We start from the raw sequence: 13,492 nt of genomic DNA on the forward strand, positions 1-13,492 counted from the left end.
AATGTCTCTCTCTTTTTCTCTCTCTCTCTCTCTCTCACACACACACACACTCTCTCTCTCTCTCTCTCTCTCTCTCTCGCTCTCTCTCACACACACACACACACACACACACACACACACACACACAGAGCCTTTATCTTCAGACAACAATAGCAAATACTTACTAACTGCCAAAACTATGTTTCACACAGTAAATATGAAATGTGAACATAGAAAAAAATTTCAGGAGTGTAATTCTAAACGCTATTAAGAATAAGTGGGATTTAAAGATTATATTCCTTACTGCAAAAGAACACATGTTCACTTCCTATAAAGAAATTTTAATGAGTATTTTTTTTTGCAAAACAGACAAAATCTATTTCACCCACATCACTATTTGATATAGCAGCTAAATTAAAAATACTAAATAATATGCTAATAAGTGAAATGAGCAGAACCAGGCGATCCATTATACACTTCAACAACGATACTGTATGAGGAAGTATTCTGATGGAAGTGGATTTCTTTGACAAAGAGACCTAACTCAGTTTCAATTGATCAATGATGGACAGAAGCAGCTACACCCAAAGAAAGAACACTAGGAAATGAATGTAAACTGTTTGCATTTTTGTTTTTCTTCCCGGGTTATTTTTACCTTCTGAATCCAATTCTCCCTGTGCAACAAGAGAACTGTTCGGTTCTGCACACATATATTGTATCTAGGATATACTGCAACATATTTAACATATATTGGACTGCTTGCCATCTGGGGGAGGGGGTGGAGGGAGGGAGGGGAAAAATCAGAACAGAAGCGAGTGCAAGGGATAATGTTGTAAAAAATTACCCTGGAATGAGTTCTGTCAATAAAAAGTTATTATAAAATAAAATAAAATATTAAAAAATGCTAATTTCTAATGGAAAAAATAATTAGCAAAATTATAAATTATATTTCTACTTACTCTGAAATTATGAAACAATTAACTGCATGTTTAGGTAAGACACCAAGTTTTGATTATAGATATATACAGAGACATCAAAACCAAAGTGTATTTAGGCTTCATAAATATGACTGATTTTATAGATTTTTTACTTCCTATCACAAGTCACATTCATCAGCATTTTCATATGTTAACAACTAAACACAAAGATTTATTTAACCTAACAATTAGTTTTTATATTGACATAAACAAAAGATATTTTATGAATTTGCTTCTTTCTCCTCCTTTTCTACAATTTGTTTTTTTTGTCAGATAGAAATATAAATATATACTATAAAAGGTAGACAGATATGCTTTTTTTCTTACAATCTAAAAAATTCTTTTTATTAAATAAATGCTTATCAGTAAATATAAAAGAAAATCAGGCAGCAGGAAAGGAAAATTTTTTTTTTAATCTGACAACGAAGAAAGTTTTTTTTAATAACTAACCTCTGTGTTTCTCTAGGCTCATTACTTCCTTTACCTTTCTTTCTTATTCCTCCATTTTCTCACCTTCCTATTCTTCCTCTTCCAAAGCCTGTATACTTGAAAAGCATTATTTCTCTTACATCCCAAAGTCATTTTGTTAGGTTTTCATGTTTTTAATCTTTAAATACATTTGATGGACAGGAATAGCAACTATGTTACATTGCCACACCTCTTAAGAAATGAAAATGCATGATTAGATTTTTTTTGAGGGGGTAAGCATCTCAACATTTATATGGCATTTAAAATTGGTCATCCTCTAAAGTACCACTCCAAAGCCTCACCAAGGCATGAAGGTAATTTTGGTTTGTCTAAGGAAGTACAAGTCTTACCTGAATTCTAACAGGTACAAGAAGCAGCTCATAAAACACAGAGTTTAGGGTTAAATAACAAACTGTCTGCTAACAAAATACTAGTCAGACTAAATTTCATTACCAAAAGAGAGGTGGTGGATCTTTTTTTTTAGCCACAGCAATTCTAAAAGACCACTGACTGAGGCATAGAAAAGTTTCAATCTATACTGGTGGAGGGAGTGCTCCACAGCAATGAAATCGTGGATGCTAGAAGTATTATACTTCATGAGAAGATTTGACAATTTTGATAAAAAATACATCACTACTAGCACTCAAATTAATTGGATTTTGAAAACTTCCTTACTGTAAAAGAACACATGTTTGTTTCCTATAAAGAAATTTTAATGAGTTAAGAATGAATTACTTTCTTTGTAATACTAAAACTTAGAACCACGTTTTATTATTATCTTCTAGCAATATTTTTAAATTCAATGTAAGACAGACCTTGCATTAGTCAGTCTATGACAGAAGATACCAATTAATGAATATTAAAATTATTTCCAGAGAAGCCTCAGAATAAAAACAATCAAAAATCTATCTTTCTCTAAGACTGCAAAAATCCAAATTATATGAAATTTAGAAAAATTTAGCCTTGGTTTGCTCAAAGTTGTAATATAAAAACCAAATGATTATTCTTCACTGGAGGTACAGCTTGCCGAATTAAATTAAATCATAATGATATTCTTTATCAGAAGTCATTAAGAGTCTCCTGAAGTTGAAATATTTAAGATGAATTTTGATATACCTCTAACATTAATTGCGTAAACTCCTCATTACTAAGGAATGTTGGTTTCCAGTCCTGTCGAATTTCACTGGCATCTGACTGTGCAGTAATTTCTGTAAAAGATTTAATAAAAAAGATTTCATACATTGTTTTTCTACAATAACCATTAGGTGAAGACCAATTGATTTTCATTTTTAGATTACTTATTAGGATAAAAAAAAAGTCTCTTAAAATTTTAAAGTTACAAAACAAGTATTAAAACTTGAAATCTTCCCCACAAAGATATAAGAGAAGCAAGATAAATTAAAATGATCAAGTTCTAGCTAGGGGTTTTATTTTGTAAATTACAATTTGCTTTTAAACAAATAAAACCAATATTGGACTCAGCTTGTATTGCTTAATACATTTATTCAGTTGAAAGCTAAAAATACCTTTGTGCTTCCTTAAAAAATCAATGCTTTTCTGTAGTACAGTAGATTTGTCCATCTTCCGAGCATTACCAGGAAGCATAGATCCCAATTCTTTAATGAGAACATTAAATTGATCTCTCCGCTTCTTTTCAGATTTGTTTCTAGATACTCTGGGGAAAGATTAGCAATCATTCAATAGAGAGTTAGAATCATTATCTAATTTAGTCCACTGGCCACACTTTTAGGTGACAAAACATTCATGGGATAATCAATATTTCTTGACTCAGAAATCTAATGCCTTTGATATTAAAGATTTCAAAAAAATTTTAAATAACAATTATACAAATGAATATGCCACATTTTGGAAGCTAACAAAAGACATTCAATTGTTTATTCAGCATAAGCTAACAAATATTTTCAAAAAGGTAACCATTCACATAAAATCAAACTGAACAATGTTCTCAACTCATTTGAACAATGTTTTTGATTCATTTCATGAATCTTTACATTCTAAACCTCAAAGTGTGATTATCTTGGTTATAATGAAAGAAAAAAACATAATGAATTTATAGCCAAATATACTGTAAATTAAGTTTCTTTCATACTAAAGGAAAGAGTTAAATGACTCATATTAATAAAACTATTTATTTATGAAGAACAACAGTAGTTATATTATTTAATGACAAGAGATTTGATTTGGATTGAAATGGAGTTCATTTGTAGCTCATATATATTAATAATCCAAGTGTTTATAGCATTAATCAAAGTTATCACTAAATATTCCAGTTATTGGAGATGAAAGAAAGTCAGGTCCCTAGCACTGTGCCATCATACAATCTCCACTCATTTTTATTTATTTATTTATTCGTTCATTTGCTTATCTATTTGTTTATTTAGTCGTTTACTCATTCGCTTATTTATTTGTTTGTTTGTTTTGCTGAGGAAGAGGGTTAAGTGACTTGCTCAGGATCACATAGCTAGGAAGTGTTAAGTGTCTGAGACCAGATTTGAACTCAGGTCCTCCTGACTTCAAGGCTGGTATTCAATTTTCACTTATTTTAATGTCACTATTTCAATTTAAGTGAGGAAACCTTGAAATTAAAGTGATATTTTCAAAAAATAACTTCTATAGACCATGATCAAGTAAGATATGTAGCTACAGATGTAAATATTTATACATCAATGTCTCTTTGAGAAGTTATGTGTAAACTGAATGTTCACTGACTTAACCTCATCTCTTATTAAATTCTCCATAATTCCAGATATTCTTTATCTATATTTATTTAAGCAATTCACTGTCAATTTAAAATCAATCACCTTAAGCTTTAAGGTTTTTTGGTATTTATTCGTATCTGTGAGTAAATGATTTGATAACACTTAATTGCACCAAGGGCCCTTACAAGGAATTGTTTTAATAAACTTATTTTTATGTAACATGATAACCATGTTCATATTTATTTGCTGGGTAAGACTGTCTTTTCTAGTATAAATTTTTTAAAAACACACTAAAAATTTCAGGATAAGTTATGCTATAGAAGCACAGTGATATAATTTTTTTTTTCATTTTGATAATACATTTGAATTTTTAAGATGTCAACAATCATTTATTTGTAAATATACATCTCAAATAATCACCTTTTTGCTTTATCCTTGTCATCTTCTTCCACCAATCCATCAAAAATACTACCGTCATCTCTAAAGGAAGTATTAAAACATTAAAACAGAAATTAATGGCATACTCACTATGAAATGGGGGTGAGGGTGGGGAAATCACATTACTTGGTAACCCCATGTATTATAAAATCATCTTAAGAAGAAGGCTTTATAATTATTTTACAAAAACAGTCATACAAACAAAACTTTTCAAAAATGAACCCACTTCTATACATTCTTCTATATATTAAAGGCTTATAAATTATGCTGTTATTTAACATTTAAATATACACATATGTATACACATAATAATGTATTTTTCATTTTTATACATTTAGCACCGAGGTAAGACATTTCACATAGCCATTAGTTGCCCATCCCAATGTTATAAAACATATTTGCAAATTTTGAAAAGCATCTCTATTATCAGTGATCCTGACATTCTTACTCAATAATATACAAATTTCAAGTGATTTAGAAATTCATCATTAGTTCCTGTGGTCAAATCTTTTTTGTCTAAATAGGCATACTCAGTATTAAGAACTTCTCTTACATATCTTCTTTATGGAAGACACAAGACTACAATCTTCCCTATTTATCTTATCACCACCTTTAAATTATAATATTGTATTTTACTTATTATTTTAAAAAAAAGACAGCTGAGCCCAGAGATAGAACATAAAAACATTTATATTTAAGTACAAAAACCTTTTTCCAGATGTTCAATATGAATTATTAACTTGACACTGAAAAATTAATTTAAATAAAATAACATCCACTAACATACCTGTCTGCAATTGAGCTCATTTTATGACAGCTTATGGTAAAATACATAACATGCTGCGCTTTCGTCTTGTGGTAGACATTTGTACATCTACCTGCATAAAAAAAGAAATGAGAAAGTATTAACTTAAGGAATTTGTTCATGTTCACAGAAAATTTTTAAAAATGCTTTTTAAACTTATTGAAGTCTGTTAAAAATTTTAGTTCAATGTTTATTCATTAGACTATTGGATAATTCATATGAACACGTAAGACATAACCTTAAAAAAAAAAAAAAGATAAAAAGAACTCTAAAAAGAATGCCAAATCTCAGTCTGTACTACTGTTTCCATTATAAAATAAAATGCAAAATGATTGGTATTATGAAAAAGAATTTCTCTTAATAGGTAAATGGCAAAAAACCCAAACCAAACCAAAACAACAGCAAAAACCCAAACGTATCCGCTAATCTTTCTTCTCCATATAACACTATCTTTTAGTGATTTCATCAGCTCTCGAGTTCAGTTATTTTCTTATGGAAGAATCCCAAATTTATATATCAGCATTTTACACTTTTACAAATTATTTATTCACATAAGCTATGTACACACACATACATACCTGTACATACATGCGTAGACATATAAACTTATGCATGTGAATATACACATTCTCTCACACACATAACTTGCATTCAAGTCCAGTCTCTGCCAAGTAGCATGCATGAGAGCCTGAGCAAATTACTTAACTTCTCAGTACCCTAGTCAACTCTTATATAAACATATGAGTGTAGAATTTTAGAAAACTATGTATCCTGAACTTTATTCCTGCATTACTATTTGGCTGCTGGACATTTTAGTTAGATGATTCCCTGGCAGCTCAAATGCAACAAGTACAAAAAAAAAAAATCATCATAACCCCATTTCTCCTCTCCCTCTCCCTGCTTACATACACACACACTTTTTCTACTCACTTTCACTCTTCAGATTTACTCTAAATTCTTCATTTTCATCCTTTGTACCTAATAAGTGGCTATGTTTTATTGAGTCTAATGTCCACCTTCTTTCTTCATTTTATCTTTCTCTGAATTCACGGGATTACTCTTGTTTAGCCATCATTACCTCTTTTCAGGCCTTTTTTCCTTTTCTATTTTTTTCATGATGAACTTAAAAACATCCACAAACATAAGAGCAGAGTTTCGTTCAATTCATTAGGCAAAAATAAAAATCCGTGGGATGTCAATTCCTTACTAATCATACATAACCCCCAAAGAGGTCAAAGACAGAGGGAAAGAGTCCATATGTACATGGCTCAGGATCCTTTAGGGGTTCCCTACTGACTGTAACATGGCACACAAACTTCTCCATTTGGCTTTTAAATCCCTTCAACAGACAGTTCCAGCATTCTTGGCCAAGCTTATTTCACATGCATTCTCTGTGCCAGTCTACCTGGCAGCTTGGTCTTAGCACTCCCTCCCCTGATCTGGCATCCATCTTTTCTTCAGCTGCCAGGAAACCACAGCCTCCTTCATACTCAGGTCAGATGTGAACTCTTCCTGGATGCCATCAGTACTCTCTCCCTCCTCAATGATCACTTCTGAGAAAAATCCAGGCCGTTCTGACTCTAAGAATGGCTCCCTATTCACTATATCATGCTGCTTCACCCTTGTTTCATAAAACAGTTTTTAACAAATATTTGTTGGACTGAAATTGATATTTGTATGACAATTTTTTAAGTTATATACATTTCTTTTAATACATCATCTACCAATAATCTTATAAGGGAGACACACCTAATATTACTGTCCTTAGTCAATAAATTAAGAAACTCTGTCTCGGAGAGGTTAGGTGGCTTGCTCTAGTGACAGAAATAGTAAAGTATCTTAAATTCTATCCATCATACATACATATCCATCTCAACTATCCCAAACAACATACAATCCAAATGGATTTGTTTCTATGATTGATAACATAGTCCTGTACTCTACTTTTGAGTACTACATACAGGCTTTCCTGGAAAATAAGGCAGATTTTCCATAATTATTAAAGTGTGAATTTCCTCAATATTAGAAAGCATTTGTGCTGCAGTACTTTGACAACTATTTCTTTTTTTCTTTAGAAAACTTTATAAAGCAGAGGTGTTAAAAGGACAGCACAGGCAGTCTGAAATATTCATGAATATGATATGATTACAATGTAATTGAGAAATGTTTAACAAAATAAATAAAAATACAATTGAATAGATAATGTTAATTTGTGGTTTTCTAAGTCAATATGCAACTGGCAGAAATCCATTTCTATTTGGGTTTCGAACTACTGTAACAAAGAAATAAAAATAAAACTGACTGATATAGTACTTTAAGATACTGTACATATTAATGTTTGTTGAATCAATTTGTCTATGAACGGCAGAAAGAGATGAAATTATTTTAACTTCTATAAAAAACTTTACATACTGATAAAGATTAGGATCAAGCATTCCTGAACATCAAGTACTAAATAAGAAAGTAAGACATAAGTGATTCAGAAAAGATTTAGAGGGTACTCTTCTAATGGCAAAACTTTCAACTTCTAAAATAAAGAAACAGAATTAAGTCTTAATTCTTAAAAGGATCTCAGACAGCAATTTATTCATTCTATAGATATTTATTCTAGTGCTCTTGATCATTGTCAAAATTAAAAGGTTAATAACAATAGTTTATACATGTGATATTAGCTTTAAAATTAGTTGGGACAAAATCAAAATATTTTAAAACATAAAATTTGTTCAGCAAATAGTAAAGTAAGAATTATTATAATTTTAAACAAAAACAAATAGTACCATTAACTACTTAAGAAATTTCCTCAGGCAAAGCAGCCAGAGAACAATAGAGAAATGTAATAAAGTTCTGCCTAATTGAGTACTGCATGTCTTCACTTTTATAAAGTGTATCTGTAAAGCAGCCTCTTTATTTTATGGTCATTCTATATATAAATCCCAAACATCAAGAAATGTCACTATTTTAACACTGCTTTAAAGCTTCTTCAAAACACTCTCTATACTTAACTGCAATAAAGAGACACAGCTAAGTCAAAGAAACTAACACAGTGATCATTCTGATAAAGCAGGCCTCATCTTGCATTCATAATGTACCATTATCTCTGCAGAAATAAGGGAAGTTTATTGGATCACTAGTTTTCTGGAATCAAAATTAGTTATTCCAGTGAATCGAATTCTGCTGTCTTTGAGTGTCATTTTCCTTTGTGTCATACATTTCTTTAAAAAAACAAAGACTGACATTGGTTAATAGGCAAAGTTAGAATGCAGAATCGAGGAGATCTAAAAGCAAAATCTTCAAAAACTAACACAATACATTATACTGCATTCACACAGACTTTTCTTTAAAAACTACTATTTTAGACATAAACAGAATGCTTTTGGATATCACAGGCCTAATCTGTTTCTCTGATCAACATTTCTTTTTTTTTTTTTAAACACAAATTAAAAGTGATAGCTGGGTGGCTCCATGGATAGAACACCAGCCTTGGAGTCAGAAGGACCTGAGTTTAAAGCTGACCTCAAGACAATAGCTTTGGGTCCCTGTTTGCCTCAGTTTCCTTATCTGTAAAATGAGTTGGAGAAGGAAATAGAATCCATGCCAGTATTTTGGCCGAGAAAATGCTAAAGGAAACATGACTGAACGAGGGTATTAGCTTATTTTACAAGGAGTAAATTCAAGTCACAAAAAATTGGCTCTTAGCCCACACACCAAGACTAAAATTTAGGGTCCTGTCCTATATACAGTAAGACTCCACTTTTTCAAAGTTCCTGCCCAGGTTCAAGGAGCACTAGATGGCTTCTCAAGTTCCTTCCTACTCAGCCAAATGTTCTGCTGATTGTATCTTCTCCTATTTTGCTCATTAGTTAAAAATATTTTCACTAGGTTCTACTATTCCTACTCATTATCAGTTGATATATCAATTAAATTCCTGGAAAAAGCCATCTATATGCACTGCTATCACTCCCTCTTCTCTTACTCTCTTCTAAGCCCTGTGCAGGCTGGTTTTGTGGGTCACCAATCAAATTAAACTATTTATTCAAACCATTTCTTAATTTTCAAACCAAACAGCATTTTTGCATTGTCATTCTTCTTGACCTCACTGTAATACAGTGGACCACTCTCTCCTCTGGGTTTCTACTGGCTTTCTTTCTACCTTGCGGACTTCTCCTTAATCTCTCCCTGGATCTCTACTCATGTCATATCCAATCGCTTGGGCTTTGTCCTGAGCCCTCTTTTCTGCTGCTTATGCTCATCAGCTATAGCTCCCATGTTCTCATCCAGTTCATCAGCTCCCATGAACTCAAATTATCATTTCGATGCAGATCATATTAAGCCTAGAACTATGTTCCCAGCCTCAGATTCTCTCCTGGGCTCCAGCTTTCCATCATACACCTCTCTTGAGGACATTTCTAACTGGATGTCTGGTACACAGCTCAATCTCACCATGTCCAGAATAGAACTATTACTCCTCTTTTCAGAATTTCCTTCGTACTCTCAAGGACACTATATCTCAGTATCATACTGGACTCCTTGCTGATCCTCTTCAACATCATCCAATCAGTAGTAAACTCTGCACCAAAATTCCGCCAGGTCTTTCTGCTTCCCCAAAGTCTCTCATAAGCCTCTTTCTTTCCATTCACACAAACCCTCATCACTTCTTGGCTGGTTCTCCCACATCACTAATGTGCCTGTCTGACCATTTCATTGCCTGCTCAATAAACTTCACTGCCCTGAAAACCTCCAGAATCAAATACCCCACCCCCACTCTAGATTACGCTGGAAGCTCTTTCTGCTTCTTCCTCCCCTCTGTGCACTCTTACCAGCCTGATTTCTGCTCCTTACACAAGATGCTCTACTTGTGCTTTCATGCCTTTGCTTGGCTCTCCATCCTCATCTCTACCTCTCAGAATCCCAGGTTTTCCTCAAGATTCGGCTCAAGGACAACTTTCAGCAGCCTTTCTTCAGCCCACTAGCTGTAGTTGACATCTTTTTTATCCACTTTTATTTATTTTGTACACAGCTTCAGATGTATGTTGTTCTGTTGCTGTTACATTTACATCCCCAGCACTTAGTACTATGCCTAACACATAATTAGTTTTTAATAAATGCTTGGTGACTGATTAGAGTGACCCACCTAGGGTCCCACAAGCAGTAAATGACAAAATTTAAATCCAGGTATGCTGATTTCCAAATCAGTGCTCTATCTACTACATAGCTTTTGTCCAGAGATTCTAACAGAGATTTCTTTACACTCTGAACTGGTTATCTACATGTGCAAGGCAACAGCAAACAGGATAAGAAGTGAAAGGGTTCCACCTGTCAGTCTCAATAAAAAGGATTACTCTATATTCCCCAAGATAGTATCAACTGAAAGTTAACCAAGCCAAGTAGTGAAAGGAATGTGTTAAAGGAACTTTCTTTGGGGAAGCTATCCAGGCACACATTTCACAAGAAAGTACAGTGAGTATTACTGTACTCACATCTGGCATACATTTACAGACATTACAATGTGTTGATTTGCTTTATTTTGCCATTCTTAGAGATTACAAGGAAAGGTTTTGGTGGGGAAGAGGGAGTGAAGCAGAAAGATTTAGTAAGTAGCAACAGTGATGCAAAAAAAAAAAAAAAGTTATGAAGAAAAAATCATTAGGCTTTGTCCTGAGCCCTCTTTTCTGCTCCCTATGCTCATCAGATATAGTTCACTGAATTATACTGAAATATCCACATTTATTTAGGTATATTAAATGTGTAAAAAAGAATTCTTAGAGAATTTTTTTTAAAGAATCAATCTGATTTTAAGATTTACGAAAGATTTTAAGAGATCTCCATGATCTTCCCACATCCTTGCATGTAACTTTAACAAATCTTAAGCAAGAATTTACTAACATAAAACAAGTCAGATCTTTAGGGTTTTATTTGCTTAATAAAAACAAAAACAAAACCCTGATCTTGAAGAAAATCTGATAGAGTAACATTCATTTAAAAATTGAGAGTGAGGAAGAATTATTTCTAGTTACTCAGATCTAAATTAACTAATCAAAAAAGATGAAATTATTTCCAGGAATTAGTCATCCAGTAGTAGAACTCATTAAATGAGTGAGCACTATATTATTGTCTTATGACAACAGAAATAACACAGGCCTTATATAAATCTTAACAAAAACTAATCTCTCTAAATACTTATGGAGATGTTACTAAAATCAAATACAGAAATAATACTATTTTATTTGCTTACTACAAATGCAAAAGTATATCTTAAAGAACCATGCTATCTGTAGGAAAGTCCAGCATCTGACTGTCCACGTGTGGAATTAGCATTAGTTTTTTTTTTTCCCCACTTGGCAATGGGAGCAGTTCTCATGACCTCCATGTTCCTATCTCTGCTTATGTCTCTAACTTCAGTAGCTGGATTGGGCTTTATCATCTCCATACTCTGCTTCAACTTTGGGACACGGTGGCTTGTCCCCACATTTGATGTCCTCTTCCTGTGATTCAGATACTTCTTTGTGGCCTGGCCTGGGATAGAAATCTGAGTCCCAAATCTGGGATCAGGCTCTGCCTTCTGCCTCATTTCCAGATTCTGCTTCTATCCTTCTGTGGCTTAAAATACTTGCTGGCCTCTGCCTCCCCTCTTTAGCTTTGTCTCCTGGGACATCCCCAATGGGACACAACCAAGTAGCAGAGATTGGATTTTCCTGGCTTTGGGCCTTCTGGAGGGCCCAGGTCAGTGCTGCCTGGGGACCTCAGCCCCTGTCTTTTTGTAGTCACCTACCAAGAGCTGGCTTTGTCCCCTGAGATGGGCCTGAGTGTGAGCCTCTGAGTTGTTTTTTTCTCCTTCAGTGGTTCCAAGAGGCCTTAAGTCCTTGTTTACCTGAGGTCCTCCTGGTTTATGGAACATCCCCACCACTACCCAAAACCCTTGACCCTCACAAGCTTCTAGACATGTCATGTAGTCCTAGATGTAGGGGCTTACTGCTGTTGGCTCTTTGGTTTTATTCCACTACTGATTCATTTGGCACCTCTTTTCACCCCTGCTGGGGTAATTAGACAAGTTCCATCTTCTTCCCTTCTTATCTCACATCTCTCAGTTAGCCTTCCCCACTATCTGCTCCTTCACCCATTTCTCATGAATTGGCTTTCCAAGCAAATTATTCTATAAGCATTCTTGATTCTATCCCTTCCCCATCCTTTCTAGTAGCCTGCTCCTTCTTGTCATCAGCAAGCTCTTCTTATTCCTTCCAAAAATGTCAATTTTTCTCTCATCCCCCCAAAACAAAAAAAACACCTTTACTTGTCCGTATTATTTCTTACATCTATCGTCTCCTCCTCAGCCCAAACTCTTAGAAAGCCATTTACAACAAGTCCACTTCTATTCTCAGTCAGTTTTAAAGCCTTTTCAATCTGCTTTCAATCTCATCATTTGAGAAAAATTTTCTCTTTTCAAAGTCTCAAGTGGCTAAAGTCTTAATTGGCTAATCTAGTGACTTTTTCTCAAGCCTCATCCTTCTTGACCCCGCCACAGACACTGTTAATCACCTTCTCCTGGAGAGTCCCTTCGCTCTCGGTTTTTGGGACACCTTAGTCTCCCCTTGCTCAATCTTCATCCAGGTCAAATCCAATAACCAAATCATAACTTTAGCTCTGACCTGGATCCTCTCTTCTCCCTTTAACCTACCATTCTCAATGATCTTGTCAGTTCCTACTGATTCAACTTGCTGTCTCTATGGAGGGAATTCTCAGATCTATTTATTCAGCCCTCTCTTTTTAATCTGGCATCACCAGCTGATTTGTAGGCATCTGGAAGTAGATATCCCATAGCTATCTCAAACTGAAAAGTGTCCAAAACAGAACTGATTATCTTTCCCCTTTCAAACTCCCCTCCCTAGGTGTGGACTACCGTTGATGGCTACCCCATCCTCCTCGTCACTCAGACTCCTAAACTCAGGATTATTCTATATGTTTCATCCATCCCCACATATCCAAATATCATTCTACCTTCACAAACTCTCTCCTTTGAAACTGTCCCTCCCATGGAGCAGGCCCTCACCACCTCCCACCTGGAATGCCAATCTAGTCTTGACACAGCTGCCAAAGTGACTAGATGATTT

General features: G+C 34.1%; 1 protein-coding gene across 2 annotated transcripts in view; it reads right to left on the minus strand.

Moving 5' to 3' along the window:
• CLOCK (clock circadian regulator) overlaps window positions 1–13,492 on the minus strand; it is a 109,011-nt gene that overhangs the window by 44,960 nt on the left and 50,559 nt on the right. For both annotated transcript variants that reach the window (XM_051965973.1, XM_051965972.1), the window contains exons 3-6: window positions 5,370–5,460; window positions 4,565–4,624; window positions 2,951–3,099; window positions 2,541–2,632 (exon numbers count right to left, since the gene is read on the minus strand). In XM_051965973.1, the coding sequence (XP_051821933.1) occupies window positions 2,541–2,632; window positions 2,951–3,099; window positions 4,565–4,624; window positions 5,370–5,416 (348 nt within the window). In that variant the 5' untranslated portion in view covers window positions 5,417–5,460. The remainder of the gene's footprint in view (window positions 1–2,540; window positions 2,633–2,950; window positions 3,100–4,564; window positions 4,625–5,369; window positions 5,461–13,492) is intronic.

The sequence above is a fragment of the Antechinus flavipes genome, chromosome 6 (assembly GCF_016432865.1).
Source record: "Antechinus flavipes isolate AdamAnt ecotype Samford, QLD, Australia chromosome 6, AdamAnt_v2, whole genome shotgun sequence".
NCBI lineage: Eukaryota > Metazoa > Chordata > Mammalia > Dasyuromorphia > Dasyuridae > Antechinus > Antechinus flavipes.